This window comes from Vulpes vulpes, chromosome 4 (assembly GCF_048418805.1).
Source record: "Vulpes vulpes isolate BD-2025 chromosome 4, VulVul3, whole genome shotgun sequence".
Taxonomy (NCBI): domain Eukaryota; kingdom Metazoa; phylum Chordata; class Mammalia; order Carnivora; family Canidae; genus Vulpes; species Vulpes vulpes.
The window spans coordinates 85077030-85104920 of NC_132783.1; the positions used below are offsets into that span (position 1 = coordinate 85077030).

General features: G+C 44.2%; 1 protein-coding gene across 1 annotated transcript; it reads left to right on the top strand.

Moving 5' to 3' along the window:
* The first annotated feature begins 12662 nt into the window (after positions 1-12662).
* VDAC2 (voltage dependent anion channel 2) lies at positions 12663-25762 on the top strand. The gene is made up of 10 exons (XM_072756315.1): positions 12663-12828; positions 13025-13079; positions 14284-14352; positions 16032-16081; positions 19570-19722; positions 19811-19863; positions 20446-20673; positions 21739-21889; positions 23660-23717; positions 25369-25762. The coding sequence occupies exons 2-10, from the start codon at positions 13049-13051 to the stop codon at positions 25458-25460; spliced, it is 885 nt and encodes a 294-aa protein (XP_072612416.1). The 5' UTR covers positions 12663-12828; positions 13025-13048; the 3' UTR covers positions 25461-25762.
* The last annotated feature ends 2129 nt before the right edge of the window (positions 25763-27891 follow it).

The window sequence follows — 27891 nt, forward strand, 5'->3', positions numbered from 1 at the left end:
TCTCATCTGTTCATTAAAACAGATTTCCCTTAAGATCCTTACTGAGGAGCAATTTATTAGCATAGTTCCACTAGATTCCTGAAGGCATTACAACTGAATTCCTTTTAATATGCTTTATGATTCAGTCAAGCCAACTCTTGTCAGCGGGACCTAGTTAATTTGAATTAACTATATTTGAAGTCTTGGCATTACAGACTGAGAGCAGAATGATTCATTCAAATGGTGTGTCTTTGTAGCTTGTCCCAGAAGATTGCTGGAAACACAGAAAATTGATGGTGTTTTGGAGAAGATGAAGGAGATGTCCCTGGGTACACCTTGGCCTCTAGATGTAAACCTTGTGAGCTTGGTGACTTTCTACTTGTAGGGGAGCTGTAGCAGAAGCCTTGACTTTTAACAGGCAACCCCTCCCAATTTCCCCCTCCTCCTCCTCCTCCTCAAAAAAACCCAAAAAAAACAAAAAAACAAAAACAAACCCAACAGGGTACCTGGGTGGCTCAAGTGGTTGAGCTTCTGCCTTTGGCTCAGGTCATGATCCCGGGTCTGGGGATCAAGTCCCACATATGGCTTCCTGCGAGGAGCCTGCCTCTCCCTCTGTCTATGTCTCTGCCTCTCTCTCTCTGTGTCTCTCATGAATCAATAAATACTTTAAAACAAACAAACAAGCAAAAAAAAAAAAAAAACCCCAACTTCTATACACATATATTCATAGAGCTTTCCTGTGGCATACAGGATTTTAAATGAAGAAAATATAGGCCAGTCATGGAACGTCATCCTGTTAGAACAGAAGGGTATGTTACCTGGGGAGGGAATCTACACATGAACACACATCTATTGGGAAAGGAAAGAGGCCATCAATGCTAGGCTGTGCTTTACTAACAGGGCCTTAGGCTTTTTTTTTCAGCTATGATTTTTGTACTTTACTAAAAATTTCCTGGAGTTGGGGTTTCAAGGAATTAATGAGCTTTGGGAAAAGCTGAGATGAGTATGAAGGCCTTCCGTCCCATCAGAGAGCAATGTTGGGCTCCTGAGACTGGTGATGTCTTTTCCTGAGCTCCCAGGGATGGAGCCATAGTTGGGCAGATAGACATGCACTCTAGAAAATCCAGTAGCTTCCTCCTGCAAAGACCCAGAGTAGATTATTCTGGGCGCCACCACTGCTGTGGTTTCCCCTTCCACGCTAGGCTAAAATCAAGGTGGCTTGATATCCTGAACTAAACAAGAAGACAGTACTCCACACTTGGATGGAAACCCCTGGTTCTGTATATTCTGTGTCTCTTCATTGACACGTTGTTTCTCATCCATCTTTGCAATTTCCTTCCTTTGCAATTGCTGCCATTTTTTCCTAGTTGCACTGAGTTTAGGTATGAGAATTGTACTGCTGAAATTCCCCTTCCAGGTTGTGTTTACAGGGCTTAGAATGCAACCTTTGCAAAGGAGCACATCTTTAGTCTTCCTGGCCCTCTTCTAAGCAGTTATTTCTGAAATCATGGTTCTTATATATTTATATTATACTTATATATTTAAATATAAATACATATTAGAACATATATATAAAACATACATAACTTATAGATGTATATATATGCATATATAAACATAACATATAAGCATATGTATAAACATTTTCTATTTTACACACGTATTATATATTTTGAGTATTTACGTTCCTGTACTATTAACTGACTCTCCTGATTGGCCCTTCTACCCCTCTTCTCTGAGATACTCCTCTCCTTCCGCATTTTTTTCACTTCATTTAAAAGCAATTTGTTGATCCACTATGAATAACACCTATATCTCAGGCCCTTCAGAGGAGTTAAAGATGAAAATCACACTGTCCACCCTCAGGTCCTTATAATCTGATAAAGGAAAGTAGAAAAACCACAATTGAGTGTGAATGGTCATTGTTCTGTTTTTGAGCACCTGATATATGTTTAGTGCTTTAAATATCATGTTTCACTTAATCAGACCTTGTAAAATAGTGGTATCACCCCCCATATGCGGCTTTTGAAGCATTTCCTCAAGGTTATACTGCTAGTAAGTGCAGAGTTGGGATTCAAACCTGGGTCAGTCTCCAAGAGTGTCTTCCAGGAGCTGCCCTACTGTATTAGGAGGCCTCAGTGCAGACCATAAAGGCAGGCGCCATAAAAGTGATATGAGGTTCCAAGGAGGAGCTGAATCTGGGAAGGCTTTGGAAATACACTTGAGATAGGTATGCTTGTTTACATCTTCTGAGCAGCAGATGCTGAGGTAGAATTAAATGTGCAAGAGATTTACTGAGGGATATGCCTGTGACAGACAAAGGAGGAGAAGCTTCAGATTTCTACACAGGAAAGAAGATTGGGTAAGATAGCAACACAGTTCTAAGAACATTTCAGTCAGGCCAAAAAAAAACCCATCTTTAAGCCAAAGTCACCTATTAGAGGAGACTCAATGTTGGACAGGGATGGACGTGCATGAGGATCCCTGTTCATCATTATGCTTGGTTACAAGCTAGGAATAAGAGCAGCCCGGGTGGCTCGGCGGTTTAGCGCCACCTTCAGCCCAGCCCAGGGCCTGATCCTGGAGACCCGGAATCGAGTCCCACATCAGGCTCTCTGCATGGAGCCTGCTTCTCCCTTTCCCTCTGCCTGTGTCTCTGCCTCTCTCTCTCTCTGTGTGTCTCATGAATAAATAAATAAAATCTTAAAAAAAAAAACAAGCTAGGAATAACCTCCAGGGTTTCACTGGATCCAGAAAGGCAGCAGCTGGAGCAGTGGTCTGCTGTGCTCTGCACGCAGCTGATCTGAACAGTGCATTTTCATGGCTGCCATGAGAAGCTTAGAAGAATTGGTTAAATTTGGGGATAGCTCTGTTGAGAGTGACATTTGAGACAGCACATTTTCTATGAAACACCAGGCTCTTGAGATCCTTCTTGAAAAAACTAAACTGGGAACATATTGCATTCTCCTTTCAGAGACTCATCATGCATATTAACTCAAGGCTCTGAGAAGTTCCACTTTAAAAATGGGTTAACTCATCCAACAGTTCCCAAATCTGCTTGATCACAGAGCTTTTTCTACATGTGTAAATTCTATTAATACACTGTGTAAATAGTGGCTAAAAAAACTCTAAGACTGTGCTTGCTTAGAAAGTTAGGTTAGGCCATATTGTGGAGGGCTTTAGACTATTTAACCTGGTGGCATTGATAGCTTTATGGAAGGGTTCAGAAGAGGGGAGTCATGCACTTGGTTGTGTTACCTGGCAGTGGGTGTGTAGTGGGGATTGGAGCAAGAGTGTGGTCCTTAAAATTAAGCCCTGGTTACTTACAGCCATAATGAGCCTCAGGATTTCCCCCAGTCTCTAGACATAGCCCATGAATCACTTGAAATATAATTGCTTTATTTCCAACCAAAGGTCTAGGAGAACTCAAACTGGTGGGAGGGATGGTGGGGTCACCCAGTAGCAAACTGACCAACCTCCTACAGCCAGAGATAATGGCCTATTGTGCCCCTGGCTTCCTCATCAGCTTCCCTCTGTACTGAGGGTCCAGGCGGCTGGCAGCCAAGCTGTCCTTGTGACTTTCCTCAGAACTCTTCCTCACCCTCCTTCCACTGCCTCCCACACCAGGCCAAGAGATACAGGGCAGCCACACAGTAGATGCAGGCAGCCGTGGGATCTGAGTCATGAGACATTCTCAGCAGTGACCCAGTGACCGGTCTATGGAGAAGCTAGCTTTCCTCTCCCTTCATTGGTTCATGCCTCTACTATAAATTTACCAGGGGAAATTTTTAAAGCCAACTATCTCTGTTAATGCACCATGACAAGGGTGGTCCAAAGCAGTGGAGCCTTTGAATGTTTCATAAATATAATTAATCTCCCCCAATGGGGAAGGCTTTGACAGTGAGGAGGCAATGTGAATTGTGGTTAAGAATGTATGTCCTGGGCTCAGACAGAGCTGGCTTTAAATTTTGTCTCTACCCACCGAAAGAACTAGCTTTGCATCCTGGGCCAGTTACCTAACCTCTATAGGTTCGTGTTTCTTATCTATGGCAGATCTCATTATACTATGTGTTTTGTGGGGTTGTTATAAGAATTTTAAAAAGCCTATGAAGTGTTTAGAACAGTGCCTGGCAGGATCCCTGGGTGGCGCAGCGGTTTAGCGCCTGTCTTTGGCCCAGGGCACGATCCTGGAGACCCTGGATCGAATCCCACGTCGGGCTCCCGGTGCATGGAGCCTGCTTCTCTCTCTGCCCGTGTCTCTGCCTGTCTCTCTCTCTCTCTCTCTGTGTGTGGCTATCATAAATAATAAAATAAAAAAAAATTAAAAAAAAAAAAAAAAGAACAGTGCCTGGCACAAAGAAAGTGACTGATACGTGTTAACCATGATTATTTTGATTGTGTTTATCATTATTAGTGTCATCATTCTTAGATATTGGGTGGGTACGGATAGAGTTGAGTCAGAAATGGTTCTCACCATTAAAGAGGTTCACAGAGAAGGCAGAAGGCAGAGTATTAAAAAAAAAAAAACAAAAACATGAGATGTAGGGCCGGCCCCTGGGTGGCTCAGTCAGCTCAGCACCTGCCTTCGGCTCAGGTCATGATCTCAGCATCCTGGGATTGAGCCCAACACTGGGCTCCTTGCTTCTCTCTCTTCCTCTGCCTGCCACTCTTCCTGCTTGTGCTCTTGTGCTCTCTGTCTCTGTCAAATAAACAGATAAAATCTTAAAAAAAATACCACCCATGATATATAAGTAAATTTTACTTTAAAAGAACCCCATAGATAGGGGTACCTGGGTGGCTTCATTGGTTAAGCATCTGACTCTTGGCTTTAGCTCAGGTCATGATCTCAGGATCATGAGACTCAGCCCTGAGTTGGGCTCCACACTCAGTAGGGATTCCACTTGAAATTTTCTCTTTCCCTCTCCGTCTGCCACTCCTCCACTCATTCTCTCTCTCTCTCTCAAATAAATAAATCTTAAAAAAAAAAACAAACCCATAAATATTGGGATGCCTGGGTAGCTCAGTGACTGAGCGGCTGCCTTCAGCTCAAGGTGTGATCCTGGAGTCCCGGGATCGAGTCCCACATCAGGCTTCCTGCATGGAGCCTGCTTCTCCCTCCGCCTGTGTCTCTGCCTCTCTCTGTCTCCTTCTGTGTCTCTCATGAATAAATAAATAAAATCTTTTTAAAAAAACATAAGTATTAAACTCTAGTTAATGATATGCATACCAAAGTATTTATAGGTTAAGTGTACTGATGTCCGCATCCAACTTTGAAATGCATCCATCAAAATGGTAAGATGGATTGATGAATGGATTGATGGATAGATATGAGAGGAAAACAAACATAACAAAATGTAAACTGTAGAATCTAGACAGTAGATGTATGGCATCCATTATGCAATTCTTTCAACTTTTCTGTATGTTTGGAAATTTTCATAATAAAATATTGGGAAACCATGTAATAAATGCCATAAGGCAATAAGTGCCATAGAAGTTCAGAGAAAGTAAAAGCTGATAAATCAGAAAAACACTGTGGTGGGAGTACATTGGAGTTGGGCTTTAAAAGGAATCAGAGGGTTTAACTCAAAACGGTGGGGCTGGGAAAGCATTCTAGGTGGGATGAGCAGCATAGGCAAGGGAAGTGAGGCTGAAAACACTGATTTGGGAATCACCTGTGACCTGAGTTAGCACAGGTGGCAGGTAAGAAACATGACTGTGATGGAAGGCAGAGTAGAACTGTAGAACTGTCGTCCCTATTCCTTTTTTATTTATTTATTTATTTATTTATTTATTTATTTATTTATTTATGATAGTCACAGAGAGAGAGGCAGAGACACAGGCAGAGGGAGAAGCAGGCTCCATGCACCGGGAGCCCGACGTGGGATTCGATCCCGGGTCTCCAGGATCGCGCCCTGAGCCAAAGGCAGGCGCCAAACCGCTGCGCCACCCAGGGATCCCTGTCGTCCCTATTCCTTATGCCAGGGACCTTATGCTATGGGGAAAGGGGGGCGGGGCACTGAAATTTCTCTGTCTTCATTTCCGCTGTCACTTTGGGCTAAGCTTGTCCATAAGGAAGGTGTGAGTTTTTCCAAGGAACCAAAACATGTTTCGCCAGTGTTCTAATTGGAGCTCTGAGCAAGAGCGCAGGTTGCTGACTGCATGATAAATAGCAAAGTCCTTTTATGCCAGTCTCTGCACCAACCCAGAATCATTCCACCAGAATAGCAACTGGGAGGAACTGCATGAAACTTGCACTTACTCTGTATTCTATTAAGCTGTAATCCCACCATCTTCTTTTAATCATCACATTTTGTATTAAATACTAAATCAAAATAGAGTCCACGCTGCATGAACTCTGGAGAGCTGTCAAATGCTTCTCCTTCCCCCTTAGGAGTCACTGCTGGGCTTTGATAGGCAGCCTAGATCAATGGTTTTCATGCTTCGGTGTACCTGAGAATGATAGCCCAAAGTCTTGTGCACAAAACCAGGCACACTGTCCTTTATGGACAATTTCAGGCATTTTTCACATACCGGCTTGACTTTTGAGCCCAGTTAATCCTAGGATGGCCCTCACCTCCAGCCACGGGTCTTAATTCCCCCAAATATTTTAAGTCTCTCTATTCACTTTCACCCTCCTTAGTTTTCACCCCAGTCCTACCTGTGCTTCCTTCTATCTATATTGTCCTCTCACTGCTGCTCTCCCTGCCACCTTCTCCCTTGATGCCCTCTGGAACCTTGTTCTTCCTGTAAATAAACTACCCTAAGTCTTCAGCTTCATGGCTGAATGCTCTTTCACGCTTCTCACCTTAGAAAAAAAGGACCTTTACCCATAGGTGTTCCCTCTTCCCAGAGGGAGGCCTGCTCATTCTGCCCATGCCTTCATTTTTTTTTTTTTTAAAGATTTATTTATTCATGAGAGACACAGAGAGGCAGAGACACAGGCAGAGGGAGAAGCAGGCTCCTCATGGGGAGCCCGATGTGGGACTCGATCCCACATTCTGGGATCACGACCTGAGCCAAAGGTAGGCAGGCACCCAACTGCTGAGCCATAGCAGGGGTGTGTCGTGTCCGCTGCCCCCCCTCCCCCCGCCTTCTTGCACTCAAGGGCTGGACCTGGGGGTGGGAAGCGTGGCTACTTTTTTAACTGCTCTACCCTCCTATAAAATCACCCTCCTATGAAATCACTTCCGTCATCAGTTCTATCATCCTCTACTTGTTATCCTTTATGACCAGCTTCCTGGTTACTCCCCTGTGTTCCCTGAGGACTTTAGCCCTGACTCCCAGTTTTCCTTTCCACCTCTTATCCGAACAACATCCTGGTGACTTCAGTATCCCTGCCAGCAGCTTGTGCCTATCCCACCATTGAGTATTGAATGTGTGCGTGCAGGGCAGTTAGCTCCAACCTCCTAGCCTCACCTATCATCTTTGACCTTCTCAACTCCAATGAACTTGACTTCCTCTCCACCCTTCCATGGCTGGTCACCACCCAGAATGCTCAACTGCTAAACCTTACATCTCAGTGTCCCACATACTAACCATAACCACAGTCTATAGTTTAATCTCTCTCTCATCTCTATATGTGTTTGTTTGAATCACATGAAGATTCCCAGTTCTTAGCCCCAGAACTCTCCTTAGACCTGGGCAAGAGGGTCCTCCCACCCTGGGCCTCATACCTTAGAGGGCCCTACTCAAACCCTTCTCAAAATGTGCCTATTCCTATCGGGTGAGGAGTTTGCAAGGACAAAAACAAAAAACAAAACAAAACAAATAAACAAGTCCACATGCTCACCCCCTCCATAACTGAACCAAACTCTGGATACAGAAGATCTGTCTTCCCCACTGAAACACTTCAGAACTTGCTTCTGGGGCCTGCATGGATTTCTTTCCCAGAGTCTGTCCTTTTAAGCATGGATTGAACTGCCAGTGACATACCCCTAAGCCCACGGAGTGGTCAAGGAGTGTGTGTCTATGTGAAGGGGGATGGAGTGGACACATGGATGGGTGTGTATCCCTCACATTGTGGGACAAAGCCTGGGGCAGGAAAAGAAGGAATGTGAATCTCAGGTCGTCTCTCCCTATGTTGACCTCATGTGGCACTAGGTCTGCGCAATAGGACTGAATCCTAACAAGGAAACCTTCAAAATTTGCCTGGCTGGATTTCAAAAGTGCATGGACTCCTGTGTGTGTCCTATTTCCCCCTTTTTTGACCAGGCAGTTATCCTGTGCCTGTCCTACCCCATGTGTGTTGGATGTATGTACGTGTTGAGGGGCAGACAGCTTGTCTCTTTAGTTCATAGGTCTTCAGATCAAGAGGACCTGTACTGGAGTTGCTGTACTTAAGGAAATATACCTGAGAAGCCTCTTGCTGATGCTATAAAAGCTGGAGGTTTAGGGGAGGGCGTGGGGAGAAGTTAATATATTTTCCATGTAAGAGAAATGTAAATAATATGACCAGATTGTGGTAATTTAAGTTATATCCACAAATCCTTTGACACTCCTTTCAAAACAGGGAACTTAATTTCTTTCCCCTTGAGCACGGACTGGTCTTAATAACTTACTTCTAACAGAATAAAGCAGAAATGACAGTGTGATTTCCAAGGCTGGATCATATAAGAAATCGTGGCTTTGTGTCTCTCTCTTGCATCACCTGCTCTAGGGGAAGCCAGCTGCCATGTCATGAGGACCCTCAAGCAACCCTATGGAGAGATAACATAGTGACAAACTGAGTCCTCTTGCCAAGAGCCACAGGGGGAGCGATTTTGGAAGCAGATTCTATAGCACAGTCAAACTTTCAGATGACTGTAGCCCCAGCTACTACACTGATGCAATCTCAGTGGGAGGCCCTGAGCAAGAATCACCCAGCTAAGCCAATTTTTAACTCACAGAAACTTTCAGATAATAAAATGTTGTTCTAAAATATTAAAACATTCCACTCACTGCTCTCCCCTTTGCACTTCCAGGAAAATACTCTCTTCTGAATGTTCTTTTTAGCCTCCTGGCCAGTCCGCTTGACCCTGGAATGCCAATAACTCCTAAGGTTTCTACTGTCTCTATTCCTAGCCCATCTCTTACTGACTTTAATCACACCCATGGATAGTCAGTAATTAAAACTGAAATTTTCATGCCAGTGTCTCCTTTCTCCTAGGCTTCATAATTGTCAATTGGACAACTCCATTTAGATGTGGCCCCTGGGGGATCCCTGGGTGGCGCAGCGGTTTAGCGCCTGCCTTTGGCCCAGGGCGTGATCCTGGAGACCCGGGATCGAGTCCCACGTCGGGCTCCTGGTGCATGGAGCCTGCTTCTCCCTCTGCCTGTGTCTCTGCCTCTCTCTCTCTCACTGTGTGCCTATCATAAATAAAAAAATTAAAAAAAAATAGATGTGGCCCCTGGCTCATTCTTATCTGAAATGGAATCATCTTCTTTCCTCTGACTTTCTCATCCTCCATCCTCACACACGTCCCTCTTCCTGTAGCCCTTGCAACACTGAGTGGAACCTTTGTCCTCCCAGTTGCTCAGGTCAGAAGTGTTGCTCCCAGACATCCTAGATTCCTCTTCACTTGCTGCTTTGAGGACCTTCAGAATTTGACTCCACCCAACATCTTTAGACTAATCTCTCAACTTTCCCTACAGGTTTTCCTAGCTTTAACTACCTGTGGTTTCCAAATGATTCTTGTCACTTGAAGCATGTATGGCTGTGCACATGTCTCTTTCTAGAATTTTGCTTTTCCAATCCTTGACCTATTCATAAATTCTCCTTTCAGACTTTAGGGCAAGTGTCTTCTCAGTCTGATGGTGCCCACAAACCTCTCTGCTCACATTTAGCACTGTATTTGCAATTCCTGCATTCCCCAGCCTTTGTTGTGGGACAGTTTTCCATGGAGTTTCTACGTGTCTTGCAACTGCTTTTATCCCAAACTATTTTTTCAAGATGTCTGCATAGCAAACAATCTTGAGAGATAGAGGTAGTGTCTCTCTCTAGGGTAGAGGGCAGATTTTATTTCCTGAGACGTATGTCTCATACACATAAACATAGAGTGCACGCTTCTACATAGGATATTCTGTATCACTACCCCTGGGGACAGAGAGGGCAAGGGGATCTAATTTAAACAGAACCTTATGTTGCCTGCCATGCCACAAATAATAGTCCTTAGTCTCTGACCTCCAAGTCTCATGTCTTCTGTTAGCATTTATGAACCTATGAAACTATGGCAGACTAACTGTTAGACTAACTTGAAAGAAAGGTAGGGATCCCTGGGTGGCGCGGCGGTGTGGCGCCTGCCTTTGGCCCAGGGCGTGATCCTGGAGACCCGGGATCGAATCCCACATCAGGCTCCCGGTGCATGGAGCCTGCTTCTCCCTCCGCCTGTGTCTCTGCCTCTCTCTCTCTTTCTCTCTCTATGACTATCATAAATAAATAAAAATTAAAAAAAAAAAGAAAGGTAAAATCTTGGAGCCTTCATAGTTCTTGACACCTCTACACACACTGGACCATAAGTGCCTTGAGAGCAGGAAGTGTAGCTAAGTGTAGTTTGCTTCCCCTGTGGGTGATACAAGGTAGTTGTTCTATAAGGGGTGGCTGCTGCTAATGAATGCTGCTTTGGCCTTAGAGGGCTTGGATTTTTTTTTTTTTTTTTTTTTTGGTGTTGTTGTTTTAGAGAGGGAGAGCTTGTGCACTCCAGCAGGGCAGGCGCAGACAGAAAGAGAGGGGGAGAGAGCATAAGGATGAGCCTGAGCAGGGTCCATGCCCAGCTTGGAATCCAAAGTCCGAAGCAGGGCTCAATCTTAGGACCCTGAGATCATGACTTTAACCGAAGTCAACAGTCCCACGCTTGACTGAGTGACGACACCAGGTGCCCCAAAAGGGCTTTGAATGAAAGTACTGAAATATATTTACTGAATGCAACTTTGAAATAAATTACTATCATCCTTCTCCTGATTATTAGGTATTGTGTACGTTCTTTGTGTTCCTAGAGGCTGTGTTCTGTGGCAAAGCAAAATTCTCTGGGGGTTAAAAATGCTACTGAGAGGGGACGCCTGAGTGGCTCAGCGGTTTAGTGCCGCCTTCAGCCCAGGGCGTGATCCTGGAGACCCGGGATCGAGTCCCGCATCAGGCTCCCTGCATGGAGCCTGCTTCTCCCTCTGTCTGTGTCTCTCCTGAATAAATAAATAAAATCTTAAAAAAAAAAATGCTACCGAGAGCTCACAGTGTGAATAAGCCCGACTGCAGGTTAATGGAGGTGACTAGGTTTTTCAGGAAGGTGCTGTGTTCAGCTCCATTTGGGACAAGACCTCATCAGTCTCTGCCAATAGCTTCACAAAAGCACCAAAAAGGTCAGAGCAAACAGGTTGCAATGCAGCCGGGCTGATTTCAGCTCAACCTGCCTGAGTTTGAATGAAGTTTTAATCAGGGTTTTCTGGGCCCTGAGCAACGACTTCCTTTGCTGATCCCTTACAGTAGTTCCAACCAAGACCCGGCAAGGTTGCTGGCTGGGCTTGCACCAGGATGCACCTTTACTCCGGGTCTGCCTTGTGGAAGTCTATACCGTCGGGTTTGGGAGGAAGGTGGAAGCTGGGCAGCATTTGAGCAGAGGTGGCTTCCCCTAGGGGCCCGGGGAAGCTTTGCTCATTGCGTGTGTCTGAAAAGCCACGAAAGACCCCTTGGTCTCATTTAAACTTGTCATTTTATCGAGGAAACTGCGATACAGTAAGGATAAAATGCTCAGATTGGTGACTGATTCCAGAGCTTCCATTGACCCTATTTCTCTCATTAGCTCGTTTTTTTTTTTTTTTTTTTTTTTTTCTTATTCTCTTAGCGTCCTCACTCTTCGTGCAGTCAGGGAGCTCGAGTGCACCGTTCTAAGGCCAGCTCAGCAAGATTCCTAAGTTTTTCTAGCAGCCTTACTCCTCAAGACAGCTCCGGTCGGGCGAGGGTGCAAAGCAGTCGGATCCCCTAAACCGGGAGGCGGCTGCAGAAGAGGAACCCTAAGGCGTGAAGCAGGGGAAGGGGGCGGGGCACCCCAGGGCAGCCTCAAGTTTGCAGGGAGGTGGGGCAGCTCCGGAGAGCCTCTCCCGCGGAGCCCGGCGCGGCCGGGCAGTTACACCGCGCGGGGAGGTGGACGCGGGAGGCGAGCGAGCGTGGGGCGGGAGGTGGCGCCTTTGTGCCCCGTTTGCCCTCGGGGGCTTGGAGCGAGTCCTGCAGAAGCGCACGCTGCACCTGCCCAGGGCAGACCCAGCTAACGCCCAGCGGACTCCTTCCAGACGCCGCGCGCCGGGAGCGTCTCCGCAGAGCCCGGACTCGCGGCGGGCGGGGGGCCCTCCCCGGAGAGTCGTACGTGACCCCCGTGCTGCGCAGCCGCGCCCAGCGGCGCCGGGGCCCGCGCGCGCACGCGCCTGACGCCCCACCCCGCCCGCGAGGAGCGCGCGGGGCCTCCGCCCCACCCCCCGCACGCGCAGTCCCTCCCGCGCCGCCGCCGCCGTTCCCCGCCCCCTCGCCCCTGGGGCTGCCCTCGTCGCTGCCTGACCCGAAGTCGGGCAGTTTCTGCCTTTCCGGCCCCCGCCGACGGCGACGAGCAGCCCGCCCCGGGGGCAGACGGCGGCCTCCGGTCCTCGCGGGCGTCCTGGAGCAGGTCGGGGTGGGCGGCGGGCGGCGTTGCGGGGGCCGGCGCGGCGGACAGCCGCGGGGGCCTCGGCGGGGTCCTGGCGGGGGGGAGGACAGGGTTGCGGCGGGCGGAACGGTGTCTCCTTCACTTCGCCCTCCAGCCGGGGTAGCTGCAGCCCGACCCTGAGCGAGCCCCGCAGCCCGAGCTGCGAGCGGAGCGGCGGTAGCGGCCCCTCTCCGGAGACCACCAGGTACGCCGCGCCCGCGTCCCTGGGGCCCCTCGGCCCCGGCGGCCCACAGGACGCCTGAGCCCGACTCGGGGTCGGCCCTGGCTCCCCAAGATGGCCGCGCTGCCCGGCGGCTGCTCGCCTCTGTGTCGGGGACCCCCCGCCCCCCGCCTTCTGGCCCCTTGACCCGCGCTGACCGCACTTCTTGTCCCTCCCGCAGATCACCCCTTCCTGTGGCCTCGCCATGGCGACCTACGGGCAGAGCTGCGCGCGGCGTGAGTAGAGCCGAGGTCGCTACGGGATGGGGCGGGGTTGGCTGGGGGCGTCCAAGCCGGTGGACCGGAAAACCGCGACTCCTTTCCCCGAATCTCTCCCAAGGGCGGGGACGTTCGCCCCTTGCAGTAGCTGCTCTACTCTGTGACGCCCACCCCCACCCCCACCCCCACCCCACCCTCCGCAACTGGCCCTGCGGCGGAGGGGCTGCGCGGCGGGATTCCGGATGGGGTGGGGGGCCGAGGCCGGGGGACTTGGTCTCGGGCGGCGTTCACCTTTAGTGTCTCGGACGTGCCTTTGAGAACCCAGAAGCAGACAGTTCTTCAGTGTGGGAGTCGGCTTTTGGGAGGATTGGGTCGCTTTTCTAGAGGAAGTAGTAACCCCCTTGTGAGAGCGCAAGGTCATTCCATGTGCTCCCGTGGGCGTGGACGTGCGCTGTAGAATGAATGGGCCGGCATGACCCGGCCAGGCTGCTTGCCCTGAGGCCGCGCAGCATTGGCGGAGGTCTTGAGAGTCCTATTAATATGCCTCAAGTGCCACCTGATATTGAGTTGATGTCGACGCTTGAGTGAAACCTACATGATCGTGCCCCCCCCCCCCCCCCGGGAGTCCCAACCTTGTAAATCACCAACGCGTTCTTTAGCTTTCTCTTCCCGCCCCAGAATGTTGGCTTAAGAAGAACTCCTTGAGGATACCAAGAGATTCTTTTAGGTGGGAGAAGGCTTTGTCTTAGGTTTCGGGTTTTATGTCGTCTGGTTACATCAGACCATTCCAGTGAATTCTGCAGATCTGTCCGTGTGTGTAGATGTACTTACGTGTATATGTGTCTGATCCTTTGTACTGGTTGGGTCCTAAGAGGTGAGGCTGCCGGTACTGTTTAAACCTAGGAATAGAAAGTCTGCTGCTTGGGCTTTGGAAGGAATCTCCCGGGTTTGTATAGCCACGGGGTGGTGGTGGTGGTGGTGGTGGTGGTGGTGGTGGTGGTGGTGGTGGTGGTGTTGTCGTCCATTTTGGCAGTGTGTCTTTATTGGTGATAATCTCATAGATCACTAAAGTATAGTTTTTCTGGAGCTCCTGGTAGTATCAAAAACGCCTCCAGCAAGTTGGACTGCCTGAATTTAAAGGTGGTAGTGGGTCATAATCTAGTTCCTGGACTAGAAAGTGGGAGAACAGGAACGTTAACCCTGGAATGTTTCTTCCCACTAGCAATGTGTGTTCCTCCATCCTATGCTGACCTTGGCAAAGCTGCCAGAGATATTTTCAACAAAGGATTTGGTAAGAATTTTTTTTTTTTTTTCCAGATCAGAAGTGAAAATGTGTTTGGACTGCTTAGGGAAATTAATAGTTTTTTTTCACGTTGTAAATATATATATATATATTTTTAAAGATTTTATTTATTTATTCATGAGAGACGCAGAGAGAGAGAGAGACAGAGACACAGGCAGAGGGAGAAGCAGGCTTCACACAGGGAGCCCCATGTGGGACTCGATCCCAGGCCTCCAGGACCATGCCCTGGGCAGAAGGCAGGCGCTACCCAGGGATCCCCAGATTGTAAATATCGTGCTGTATTAGTTTACATTTATGAGATAACATTTTATTTTATTTATTTTCATGAGATAACATTTTAAATGACGGTTTTGTTAAGACAGTACAGGAATAATCCACATTTCCCTCTACTCCAGTTTCCTCTCCAGGTTTTTCAAACTGTACCTTAAGGATTTTACCTGTAAGAAAAAAAACTGTGCTTTTATTTCCTTCAGATATAATTGGTTGACTGCAATTATATTACTGTTTTGCTTTTGTGGTGATTCCCAGTGGGTTATGAGTTTTTCCAAATGAATTTGGGTTTTCTTCTTAAAGATTTTATTCCGCATACCACCCCTTCTACTTTATTTTTCTTGTTATTTAGACTATTAATCCCAAAGGAAGATAATCTTTTTGGGATAATTATTTTAAAAGCCTTTATTAAAGGGACACCTGGGTGGCTCAGTCAGTTAAGTGTCTGCCCTGGGCTTAGGTCATGATCCCAGGTTCCTGGAATCGAACCCCACAACGGGGTCCCTGCTTGGGGAGGAGCCTCCTTCTCCCTCTCTGCCCATCCCCCTCCTGCCTGTGCTCTCTTGCTGTTGCTTTTAAATATAAGGGAAGGGAGAAGAAATGTGTGGGAAATATCAGAAAGGGAGACAGAACATAAAGACTTCTTTTTTTTTTTTTTTTTTTAATTTTTTAATTTTTTATTTATTTATTTATGATAGTCACAGAGAGAGAGAGAGAGAGAGAGAGAGAGGCAGAGACACAGGCTGAGGAAGAAGCAGGCTCCATGCACCGGGAGCCTGATGTGGGATTCGATCCCGGGTCTCCAGGATCGCGCCCTGGGCCAAAGGCAGGCGCCAAACCGTTGCGCCACCCAGGGATCCCAACATAAAGACTTCTAACTCTGGGAAATGAACTAGGGGAGGTGGAAGGGGAGGAGGGCGGGTGGGTGGGGGTGAATGGGTGACGGGCACTGAGGAGGGCACTTGACTGGATGAGCACTGGGTGTTATTCTGTACGTTGGTAAATTGAACAACAATAAAAAATAAATTTATTATAAAAATTTTTTTAAACAAAGCTGCAAAAAAAATAAATACATAAAATCTTAAAAAAATTAAATGTCTATGATAAAATAAACTATTGAATATTCTGAGATGTAAGGTGAGTTGATTTCCTGATCTGGCAAATTTTTTGTGCCACATACTCCAAAATAGGCAGAGCTGTGTAGAGTTGTTCTGTGCTGTGTATGTTAGTTTACATAGAATAATTAAAATTTTTTGTATTTAAATATGTTGTATCAACCCACATTTTTATGCCCCTCTGAATATATGAAGTCTTTTTATTTTAATGTGTAGTCAGCTATTGGTATGCATCTTTTATACGAAAGAATAATTTTGTTATCTTTTGCTCTCTACTTGAAGGTTTTGGGCTGGTGAAACTGGATGTGAAAACAAAGTCATGCAGTGGTGTGGTGAGTGTTAGCTATCTAATAAATCCTGATGAGTCTTTATATAATTTTTAACCCATAAAATAGCCACCACTGAAAGATGTCTGCCCATTTTACCTTGAAGAAGAGGCAGAAGTTAATTTTGTCTTAAGAGATTTGCATGAAATTTGATTTACGAGGACTTTTCATTATGATTTTGATTTTTAGGTGTTTTTTTTTTTTTTTTTTTGCCATATTACCGTAAATGCGCAAGGAACAAGACTGGTTATTTGGGACTGTTTACTTAGTAAGATTACAGACTTGGAGTCCGGGATCCTGTTATATTTTTTTGTAATCCTTTTTATGCCTGTTAAAAGCATAATGAATCTGGGCATAAAAATAACTCTAACTCTTTTTTTTTTTTTTTTTTTAACTCTAACTCTTTAATTTGAGTCTACTAATTATTATAAAGGGTATAATCTAGCAGCCTTCTCTGAAAGAGTTCTGTGTGAATTTTGTGAATTTAGAGTCCTGATTTGAATATTTTTAAAGATGTTAATATTTTAGTTTTTGAATGTCTTGATTCTGCCTTAACTCTCGAAGAAGATAAGATAAATTTAATTTTGTGGCATTTTTTTTTTCCTTCCTCAAAATTTTTTTGTATTGATCCTGTTTTGGGTATGAGAATAGTGTGTGAATATTGAATATTGCAGGTTATTTTGATTAATTCATGCTGTAATTGTTAGCTTCCTCAATGCATGTAACTGATACTTATTAAAATTATTAATGTTTCTTAATACCCGAAGTTGGATTTCTGGGGTTTTATATTGATCATATCTGTCATTTGGCTTCTTTGGTCTGGAAGGAAGCCTGTATTCACTGTGGTTGAATGACTTAATTGCTCAAGGTACAGAGCAATGACTTTGTTTTTTGTGTTACCATTCTTAACCTCTTGAGGTCTCTTATAAACACTTGGTGTGCACTAGTTGAGACCCAAAGGCCTTCCCAAAAAAGGGAACACTCAGGCCTTAAGTTTAGAAAGCTTATTGCTTGCTGGTTGGGGAGACAAAATTTTAAACTAGGGAACACAGAAAAGTGTTTGTATAGAGCACATATCTGGTATGAAATTGGTTAATCAAAATCTTTGTTGGAGAGAAAAGGCTTTTTGTGGACAGGGTTAAGAAGGGTTTATGGAATTAAGTTTGAGATCATGGGGCACCTGGGTGGCTCCGTGGTTGAGCATCTGCCTTTGGCTCAGGTCATGATCCCAGGGACCTGAGATGAAGTCCCGCGCCAGACTCCCCACAGGGAGCCTGCTTCCCCCTCTGCCTGTGTCTCTGCCTCTCTCTCTGTCTCTCATGAATAAATAAATAAAAATCTTTAAAAAGTAAGAAGATTAAAAAAAAAGTTTGAGATCATGGAGGATGTATATGAGCTGGATTCCATATGTTTCTATTTAATGTATATCAACATGGTACGGATCTTGTAGGATGTATCTGGCCCACAGTAAGTCCCATTAAGAGTCAGTTCTGTTTTCTCACCTAAACTGCAAAGATGTCCAGTTCATTCCAGAACGTAGAAGCCTAAGTATTTGGTGATGGAGTGAAGGATGTGATATTGGCCAGTGGTGTCATTGGCCCAAGTCTGGCCCCACTGTGTGATCTTGATTTTGTGTCTTGAGGATTCCTTGGGTGTATATAGACTGGCTCATAATCTATATGCTGACGGATGGCAGGGAGTGATGCTTCAAGAGTCATTAATCATTGTCACTCAGGATTAAAAAGAGCTACTTCTATACAGGCCCCATTCCACATATCTGCTAGAAGAACATGCTCCATATATATTGTTTTAATAATGCTTTTCTTTTGTATAGAGCACAGGAAAACGTACAAAGTTTTTACAGTGCCAGTCCAGTTTAATCTTCCAGGGGTAGATTTTGTTATTACAATTGAGGAAACAGACCCAGAAAAGTTAAGCATCTTTCCTCAGTGTTATTCATTTAGTAAATGGCTGCCAGAACTGGATGCCAGGACTCCTCTAATTTTATATCTAGCGTTTTTTTTTTTTTTTTTCTAACATAATCCAGTGTTTTTTAATATGGGCATTGAATGCCAAGCTTTGACTTGAAATTCCTATCAAAGTGTTTTGTTTCAGGAGATTGAATCTGTCTCACTGCAGAGCCATAGTTATATGAATGTTCTGTTTTCTAAGTGAAGGATGATTGGCCTTTTCTCATATTGACGTGGTTTTTGATATTTTCTCCCTGTTGGCAGGCATCACAATTTCAGGTTGAGTTCTCTTCTTCATTAGTTTGGATCACCTGTCTTTAGATTTGGCTTTTCATAGGCCAAAGTATGTAAGACAAACTGTTAATCAGAATGCTCAGAGGGTATTTTATTATTTTATCTTGGAAGTTTGCCTGTCTACTGAGCTCTGAAAGATTATTAGATTTCTGGGTGTTCTGTAGCAGATTTTAAATTTCAATAAGCCCTCCGTAGTGTGCCTTCCTTTTCACATGGTGTGCAGTTAGGGATTTGCAAGTTAGTTGTATTTGCTACAAACATAAGATTATATAATGCACTTCAAATTGATATCTGTGTTAGATTTTTTTTACTGATGTTATCTGTTGTACTTAATATAGTTTATATTTTATGCATAATAAAAACCAGTTGTAGGGATCCCTGGGTGGCGCAGCGGTTTGGTGCCTGCCTTTGGCCCAGGGCGCGATCCTGGAGACCTGGGATCGAATCCCACGTCGGGCTCCATCCCACGTCGGGCTCCCGGTGCATGGAGCCTGCTTCTCCCTCTGCCTGTGTCTCTGCCTCTCTCTCTATCTCTCTGTGACTATCATAAAATAAAATAAAATAAAATAAAAACCAGTTGTAGATTAAATCTATTCCCTTTCCCTACTTTTTTTTTCTTTTTAAATAAAATCTGGTGAGGACTCTATCTAAGAAAAACAGAATATTGGGGTTACCGAAGATTTTAAATATTATGGCATAAATTCCGATGGTGGGGTGCTTTCCCTTTTAAGAAATTTCAGGAAACATTTCCTAATAGTGTTGTCAGTTATTATGAATGCTTATTTTGGTATGGGGTCTGTGATTAACCATACTGATGACCTTTATAGTGTTTCATTTACTATCAGGCAGATTGGATACAGTGCCCAAACATTCATCCTTCCCCCCCTTCCACCTCCCACCACCAATTTTTGAATTCCAAATAAAATTACCTTAGCAGAAGTTTCCTTAAAAGCTGTAAGGTTTGTTCACCTGAGAATTAGATACAGTTTAACTTGTCATTCATTGGTTGGAAATGTAAGTAAGTGTACAGTAAGGCAGCAGTTAGTAACTGACAGGTTAATTTGTTGTTCTTGTATATACAGTAGCAGAGTTAGAGGTATTTGGGAAACTAGAAAAAAGGATTAGTGAAATTACTGTGAATCAGTGTTTTTTTTTTTTTTTTTGTTGTTGTTGGCAGTGATTCTTCTAGGCTTACAAGAAAGTTCATGAAATCATTTATTGTCTTATTAGGAATTCTCAACGTCTGGTTCATCTAATACAGACACTGGTAAAGTTACTGGAACCTTGGAGACCAAATATAAATGGTGTGAGTATGGTCTGACTTTCACAGAAAAGTGGAACACCGATAACACTCTGGGAACAGAAATCGCAATTGAAGACCAGGTAACGTTTTGAACATGGGTTTTATATTATTTTATTTTTTATTTCAAAAAGGAGATATAGCTGAAAAATTCTTTTTCTTTCAAAATAGATCTGTCAAGGTTTGAAACTGACATTTGATACCACCTTTTCACCAAACACGGGGTAAGCATGGACAGATGTTTTTATTTGCTTTAAATTTCATTTTTAAGTAATCTCTACACCCAATATGGGGCTCAAACTCCAGTCCCTGATATCAAGAGTCGCATGCTCTACTAACTGAGCCAGCCAGGTGCTCCTTTATCTGCTTTAAATTTAAAGCATTTCTCTCCTCTTTCTTTAGGGAAAAGATGCATGCACATTTAATGTTTGATAGGTTTCTTAACTGCCCTGTGTGGTGGTGAATTTCTGTTTCTCCCTTTGGAGTATGATGACTACTATGATTGCTATTGTTGGCTTCCCTTCAAATATTTGCCTCTTTTCATTGTCTCACTAATTTGGGTAATTAACATGTTTCTAATAGTCTTACAGAAGCAATCTTTTCATGGTGGTAGGAGCCCAGTAACTCCAAGTACCCTTGTTTTTCAGGTCATTGGGCTATATTTCCTTTACCTCTTAGTATTATCCTGCTACTACTTTTATTCCCCAGTTACACTGCAGTTCATAAATGTGCCCCTTTGTGCAGAGGTTATGTATGTAAGTCTTTCTCACCGGCATCAATTTTAAGTTAGTTTGTTCTTTTTCCAGAAAGAAAAGTGGTAAAATCAAGTCTTCTTACAAGAGGGAGTGTATAAACCTTGGTTGTGATGTTGACTTTGATTTTGCCGGACCTGCAATCCATGGTTCAGCCGTCTTTGGTTATGAGGGCTGGCTTGCTGGCTACCAGATGACTTTTGATAGTGCCAAATCAAAGCTGACAAGAAATAACTTTGCAGTGGGCTACAGGACTGGGGACTTCCAACTGCACACTAATGTGTGAGTATTTCTTCTGTGGGATATTGTGATGCAGCACTTGGGGATGTTTCTGATATCACCTGTTGTCTCTTACGAATCTAGGTACAATCTAAAGGATTTCTCTTAACACAAAACATCACCATCCTTGGGCATTTCTGGGCACACCTAAAAGTGTACAGTAAAAAATGTTAGTCTGACTTTTGGTGCTGAGAGAGTAAATGTTTATTTTATATGAGGCTTGATGTGCTCCGGATTTTTAGAAAACATTATGATGTTGCCGAATTACCAGTGTGTTCATTTTACTTAATTGTGATATGTAGGGGATCCCTGGGTGGCGCAGCGGTTTGGCGCCTGCCTTTGGCCCAGGGCGCAATCCTGGAGACCCAGGATCGAATCCCATATCAGGCTCCCGGTGCATGGAGCCTGCTCAGGCTCCCGGTGTATGGAGCCTGCTTCTCCCTCCGCCTGTGTCTCTGCCTCTCTCTCTCTCTCTCTGTGACTATCATAAATAAATAAAAAAATTAATTGTGATATGTAAAGTGCCGAGTTGGTGGAATTGCCTAAAATGTATGGTGTTTTTACCTAACCCAGATTAAATGTATATATGAAAAGGACTTAAGAACTTTTTTCCTTTGTAAAATAAAGGATTGGTAAATAACAGTATAAAGAAGAAAACCAAAATTTCTCATAATCCCACCACCTAGATATATATATATATAATCTTTTGTTGTTAATGTTTGGGAGTTTCATCTTTGTATATGTGTGTATGTGTAAATACATATCAGAAAGACTGGTTTATAATCTTTTCCTTCCTATCTTAATACATATTAATAATTTTACTACAGTATTATGTATTCTGCAACATGAATGTAGTGGCTATGTGGTAATTCTGTTGGATGGATCACGATTTACCTGACCTCTTGTTTTTGGGCATAGGTTGGGGATTAAGACTTTCTGGTTTTCAGTGGAGTCCTACAGACGGGTGTGAGCAGTGCCTTTTATTTAACTATAATGTTATAATATCAATCTAGTGCCATAGATGTTACATTGTCTATTCTAGATTCACTAATTTAAAGTATCTTACAGCAATGACGGGACAGAATTTGGAGGATCAATTTATCAGAAAGTATGTGAAGATCTTGACACTTCAGTAAACCTTGCGTGGACATCAGGTACCAACTGCACTCGCTTTGGCATTGCAGCCAAATATCAGTTGGATCCCACTGCTTCCATTTCTGTGAGTACTACTGTGGGCTTAGATTGGGGTCTTTGGTTGTGGGAATTCATCTTTGGGTATATTGAATTGTGTTGAAAATTTGAATTGTGGTTCATATGACCTCTAGTTTACTCATAGACTGGGATTAGAATTTGTAATGATACATGCATTTTATGTAGAAGTTTGATACCAGGTCGTAGGAGTTTGCTTAACCTCAGAAACTGCTCAATTAGTGTAGATAGTAACCCTGAGCTCCAAGCCTATCTAAGCCCAGGGAAGCCACTGTTTTTGGGCCCCAGGCCAGGAGTAATAGTATTTTAGTTGTTACTTTGTCTTTCTACATGGAATAATAGTACATTGTTACTTTGCCTTTGCCTTAGGGTTTACAAAACATCTTTTAGATTTGGTGTTCGTGGTCCATGGTACAAATGTCATTTTGCAGGTAGAGATACCGAAGCTTGGAAGAAAAAGGACTTATTTAGATCATTGCTAGGGAAAGAGAGTGGAAAGAAGGGGTAGAGCCAGGACTGGGCTTGTTGCATGTCTTTTTGATTTCCCTCCTGTCTAGGGTGACCAGCTGCTCATCCTGCTTTGCCTGGGACTATTCCAGCCTTAGCATTAAAAGTCCTGCACCTAAAGGACCACCTCCTGCCTATCTTGGGTTCATTGGGGTGGATGGCCACCCAAGTCCTGTCTTTAGGCTTTTTGCTATTTCTTTCTTTAGTCATAGTGAGTTTGGGGCGGCGGGTAGGAGGGAGTGCAGTGTACTGAGAGTGTAGAGGTGCTGGCTCTAGTTTCAGGCAGATCAGCAGCTGTTCCTGTGTGTCAGTTGCTTACAGGTCAAGCACTGCCTGTACTGTATGTACTGGGAATGAAAGAAAGCTAAACCTTCCATGAGTTATTTCTGTTACATAAAGTGATCTTCACTCCTGAGAATCATGTTTTGATAATTTGGGCGGTGAAGCTTTAGCTCCATTCTTATTTTATGTTAGCAGTTGTAATCAGAGCATGAGAAACATCCAGAATGCTTTTCCCATTGGCAAGGCAATGATTCATTTATTTTTCCCTTCTCTTAATTACACTGTAGCAGTGAAAGCCTTAGGATTCATACAGTATACCGTTTTCTGCTAGCTACATTGCCTTTCTCTTCAAATATATGTCTAAGGCAGCATTGCACATTTAATGCCAGGCAATGTAGTATTCTCATGGTCTAAAAAGGGAAGGCAACTTTGGATCTGTGTGCCATTGAGTGACTTCTGGGGATTAGTTTGGGAAAAACATCTAGCATTTCCCACCTAAGTGGTGCTGCTGTGCCCCAATCAAGCATCAATACTTGAAGTATTGCTTAGTGTCCCACCACAATTTCATGGTTTACTTCTGTTCTAAAATGGGAGAAACTTGTATCCAATTGTCCGAGGCTCTTTTAATTTGTTGGGCACAAAGTGGTCACTAGTGAGTGAAGACATCGAATAATTTCCAAATTGTGTTTCCATCCCAGAGGCTGTTTGTCACCTTTTTACTTCTATACTACTGTATTGTGTTCTGACAGTTTGGCTTGCAGGAGTTTTTTTTTTGTTTTGTCTTGTTTTTTTTTTTTTGACTTGCAGGAGTTTAATGGATAGGAATTAAGTGGCACCTGGCTTTTGTTTAGCTTAATGGTAGTGTTAAATTTTATTTCACATGAATAAAAATGGAACACTTCATAATTCCATGATGATAGGGAAACCTGCAGGAGCTTTCTCTCTCCAGTCAAAAGATTTTTTTTACAGCTGTTTTTGCATTTTATTTTAGGCAAAAGTCAACAACTCTAGTTTAATTGGAGTGGGCTACACTCAGACTCTGAGGCCTGGTAAGTATTCTTGATAAATGGGACTGGGGTTTTAAAAATTATTTTTCACTTCTCTTCTTACTTTGTAAACCTTTCAAAGAACACGCTTACCTTTCGCCACAATTTTTTTTTATTCCTTTTTTTTTCTTTTACTGGGCTGTTTGAAAGGTGTGACTATCCTGACACTTCCCTAAATGCTTCAGCATGCATCTACTCAGATTAAGAATGTTCTGATCTCCTGCATATCCATAATACCTAAGACAGTTAATAGTGACTCCATATTATTTACTATTCATTCTGTAGTCTCTTTCCTCACTTGTACCTGAAATTCCTTGTAGTAATGTTTATTTCTGTAATCAAGGTTCACACATTGCTTTCATTGTTTGGTTTCTATATAGTCTTATTTACTTTATTTTTTTATTTTTATTTTTTTTAAATTTTTATTTATTTATGATAGTCACAGAGAGAGAGAGAGAGGCAGAGACACAGGCAGAGGGAGAAGCAGGCTCCATGCACCGGGAGCCCGATGTGGGATTCGATCCTGGGTCTCCAGGATCGCGCCCTGGGCCAAAGGCAGGCGCCAAACCGCTGCGCCACCCAGGGATCCCAGTCTTATTTACTTTAAAGTAGTATTTTGAACCTAGCTGTATTTTTTAGAGTAGTACTTATCAGACTTCAGCATACATGAATTACCTGGGGACTCTTGCTAAAATTAAAATGCACATTGATCCCATAGATCTGGGTGAAGAGTTCTAACAAGCTCTTAGGTGATGCCAACATCATAGGTTCTTGTTTTTTTTTTTTTTTTAAGATTTTATTCATTCATGAGAGTCAGAGAGAGAGAGAGAGAGAGAGAGAGAGAGAGGCAGAGACACAGAGGGAGAAGAAGCAGGCTCCATTGCAGGGAGCCTGATGTGGGACTCCATCCCCAGTCTCCAGGATCACACCTTGGGCTGAAGGTGGTGTTAAACCGCTGAGCCACCCAGGCTGCCCCTAAATAGCAAGTTCTAAAGCCCTTGCAACTTTTCTCCCCTTCAAATAGGGATTTTCCCCCAGACTTATATTTTGGCCTTTTGAAACCTAAACAAAAGATTGGTATGAACATTCGCTAATTAACATCTACCACATTTGTTTTCCCTCTTCGTTTCTGCATATATCCCTTTTTTCTGCTTTCCTTTAATTATTTCAATACATGTTTTTGCAGACATACAGACATTAGCCCTAACATGCATATCCTGAGAGGAAGACTTTTTTTAGTGGTATTGGAAGACAGTACTACTGTTGCAAGTTAAGGAGATTACCATTAGTTGAGCAATACATTATATGCAATCTATATCCTACTTGTCTCTTTATTGTAGATCCTGGTCCAGTTATGATCATCCATTAGGGTCTGATAGTCTGGATAGTGTATTGAATGTTACTGTATTTTCTAGAGCACTTTGAGCTTTATTAATAACATTTTTAATGCTCTGTTACTTGATCCCTTAACCTAGGATGAGGCCACCTGAATTCTCTCTGGTATCTCTGGTACTCCCAAGTGCCCTCTGGTGGCTGGCACTAGTAGGTCATCTGATGGGTTGAGAAGGGACAGGCAGGCTCTGAGGTGATAATTGAAGACCATAGACTCTTGAAGTGTTTCAAGCAAATCATGGTTGCCTGCTTTTGTTTACAGGTGTCAAGCTTACACTGTCTGCCCTGGTAGATGGGAAGAGCATTAATGCTGGAGGCCACAAACTTGGGCTTGCCCTGGAGTTGGAGGCTTAATCCAGCTGAAAGAAACCTCTGGGAATGGTTATCAGAAGATTTGGCCTTAATATATTTCCAGTGTGACCAGCAGGCTTCCCCTCCTCCCTCCCCCAAGAAGGTGATCAAAACAAAGGATGATCTGAACAAGAGCTGTATTTTAAATATTTAGACAGTTACTTGTTAGCTGGTTTCTAGTTAAATTGGTTATCTATCTAGTTACCAATACTGCAGTCGTGCAGTCACCTATACATTATTTAAATGTATTTAACTGTTAAATGCGCTACCCACCAATAATGAAATAGACCTTTATGAAAACTGTGCAATTGTGTGCATGTTTGTTTTTATGTTCCTATTAACATTGAAAATTGCCATTGAACCAGAAGGATCAGTGGAAGTTTTAAGATGAGGTTAAAAGATTTCTGTTAAATTCGGCCATCATTAGAATTACTTTTGGTATCCCCAGACATTACAGATTATGAATAAAAACAAGTATACATAATTAATGACTCCAAGTATTTGCAGAGTTTAAACATTTGCCAGGGTCAAATCTCCCTTGTATCTAGCTAGTACATTATTTTTCTGGTGAGCATTTTGCTTTTTACCTAAATCTGTGCCATAAAGTCCTCTGTTCCTAAAGTAACTCCATGAGCTTTTTGGACTACAGTAAAATAAGAGGATATATGCCTTTATATCTTCAGTTTGTAAGTTTGTCCAGAATTCCATTGGACCGTTGTTGACCCCCTCAGGAGGGGTTGGAGAGGAAGTGATGAAGAAAGGCATATGAAGGGATGGTGCTGAAGGATGTATTACACACACCATATCCCTGTGAGCTATTGCTGAAGGAAGCGAACTAGGCCATAGGTGGGATGGGACCAGGTGTAGGCAAGTGGAGTGAGGTGTCAGTGAGAGATCATTAGGCAGACACTGAAAGGGTTGGGTCTAAGTGTGTGACCAGAAGCAGTGCCTTCAGGCTTTGTGGCGACTGGCCTTCATCCGCACTTGGGCTGAATGATAGATGATTCTAGTTTGAAAAGTAGGAGAGCAAATGTTTTTGATGGGAGAAGATAGTTTGAAAAACACGATCAGAGGTTAGGAAAGGGAGAGATTTTGTTCAACACATTTATACTCTTAGGCCTGAGGTATCGTTCGAAGCCTGAGAGAAACAGGAAAGTGTAGTACTTTGAGACTCACTACCCCAAAAAAATGATACATACTGAAAATTTCCAGGTCACAAAGAATCTGATGAGAGGTTAGAAGCCCAAGCAAGCTTTCCACACTGGGGACCTATTGCTAGGTCAAACAGGTGTGAAAGCACATCTGCTTCTGGCATACACGAGAGGTGTGAAATAGACTGGCGGACAACTCTGAAACTGCTTGGTGGGGAGGAACTGGTCAGAGGCCTGGTGACTCCTGAAGCCCCCTGGATGACCTGCTGCCCCAGAGCCAACAGGTGGCCTTCCCCCAACTGTGGCTGGAGTTTACCTGGTCCAGTACTCCGGACTGGGATGGGACATGAGTTACCAGTTTGTCAAAGGCATATTTAAGAGTAAACTGGATGGATTTACCCAGGTGCATCCTAATCTGTTTGAATGTGCAGGAGAGAGGGTTGGTTCACACACCAGGTCCCTGAGGGTTGCATGAAATGCAAGGTACCTCCCAGGAGGTGTAGGACCATGGAAGTTGCCAACTGTGGGCCCCCGTGGCTCCTGTTTCCTTGTTTCTGATAGTCTCCTATAGAACCAAACCTAATTGTATTCTGGGCTGATGCCGTTTCTGCCTGAGGCAGTTAGTGGAAAGAACACGGAATATTTGCACTTGGTCTTTATCTGTGGCGTGGAGATAAGATCTTCCTGTGGGATTGGGATTAGGGAGGTCTAAGAGATGTGAAGCACCTGGCTCCTGCTCCTCCTCTGCTCCTATGTGTTGGTGTGGGAGAGCCTAACTTTATATTCACCTTTCTGTGGGAACTTTTTAAGAACTACCATACTGATGGCCTCCTTCCCAAAGGGCTGTCTGCTTCACACTTTTCTGGTCAGTGATCCCTCCCAGTCCCTCACCTTCCTCCAGGACTTCAGGGGGAGGATGGAATAGTAGGCTCCAACCTTGAGCTCCTCAGGTCTAAGTCAAGTGGCCTGGTTCTCAGAAGTGTTGTCCACTGAGCAGAGAGAGCTTCCAGTGCAGAGGTGAGGTTGAGCTGACAGTTCTGTGAAACACGGGCAAACAGAACTGGCATGACCTGTGCCTACGCTCAGTGACAAGCCTGGTTTGCCGCAAGGCCTGTTTCCTGTTTTCAGACCTCAGATACGGTCCCCCAGCCAGTCCCAGCTGTACCAAACAGGAGCTTCCTTGCCCCTCCTGGGAAGCAAAGCAGGAAGGAGACCAAGGGGGTGGCGGGCTCCGCCCAGCACCCAGCTCCCACCGAGTGGAGGCAAACCTGAGGAGCTGGGGC

Coding starts and splice junctions, on each gene's coding strand:
- VDAC2 (XM_072756315.1), top strand. CDS start 13,049: ATGGCGACCTACGGGCAGAGCTGCGCGCGGC. Junction 16,082..19,569: donor CAAAGTCATGCAGTGGTGTG/GTGAGTGTTAGC, acceptor TTGTCTTATTAG/GAATTCTCAACGTCTGGTTC. Junction 21,890..23,659: donor ATCCCACTGCTTCCATTTCT/GTGAGTACTACT, acceptor ATTTTATTTTAG/GCAAAAGTCAACAACTCTAG.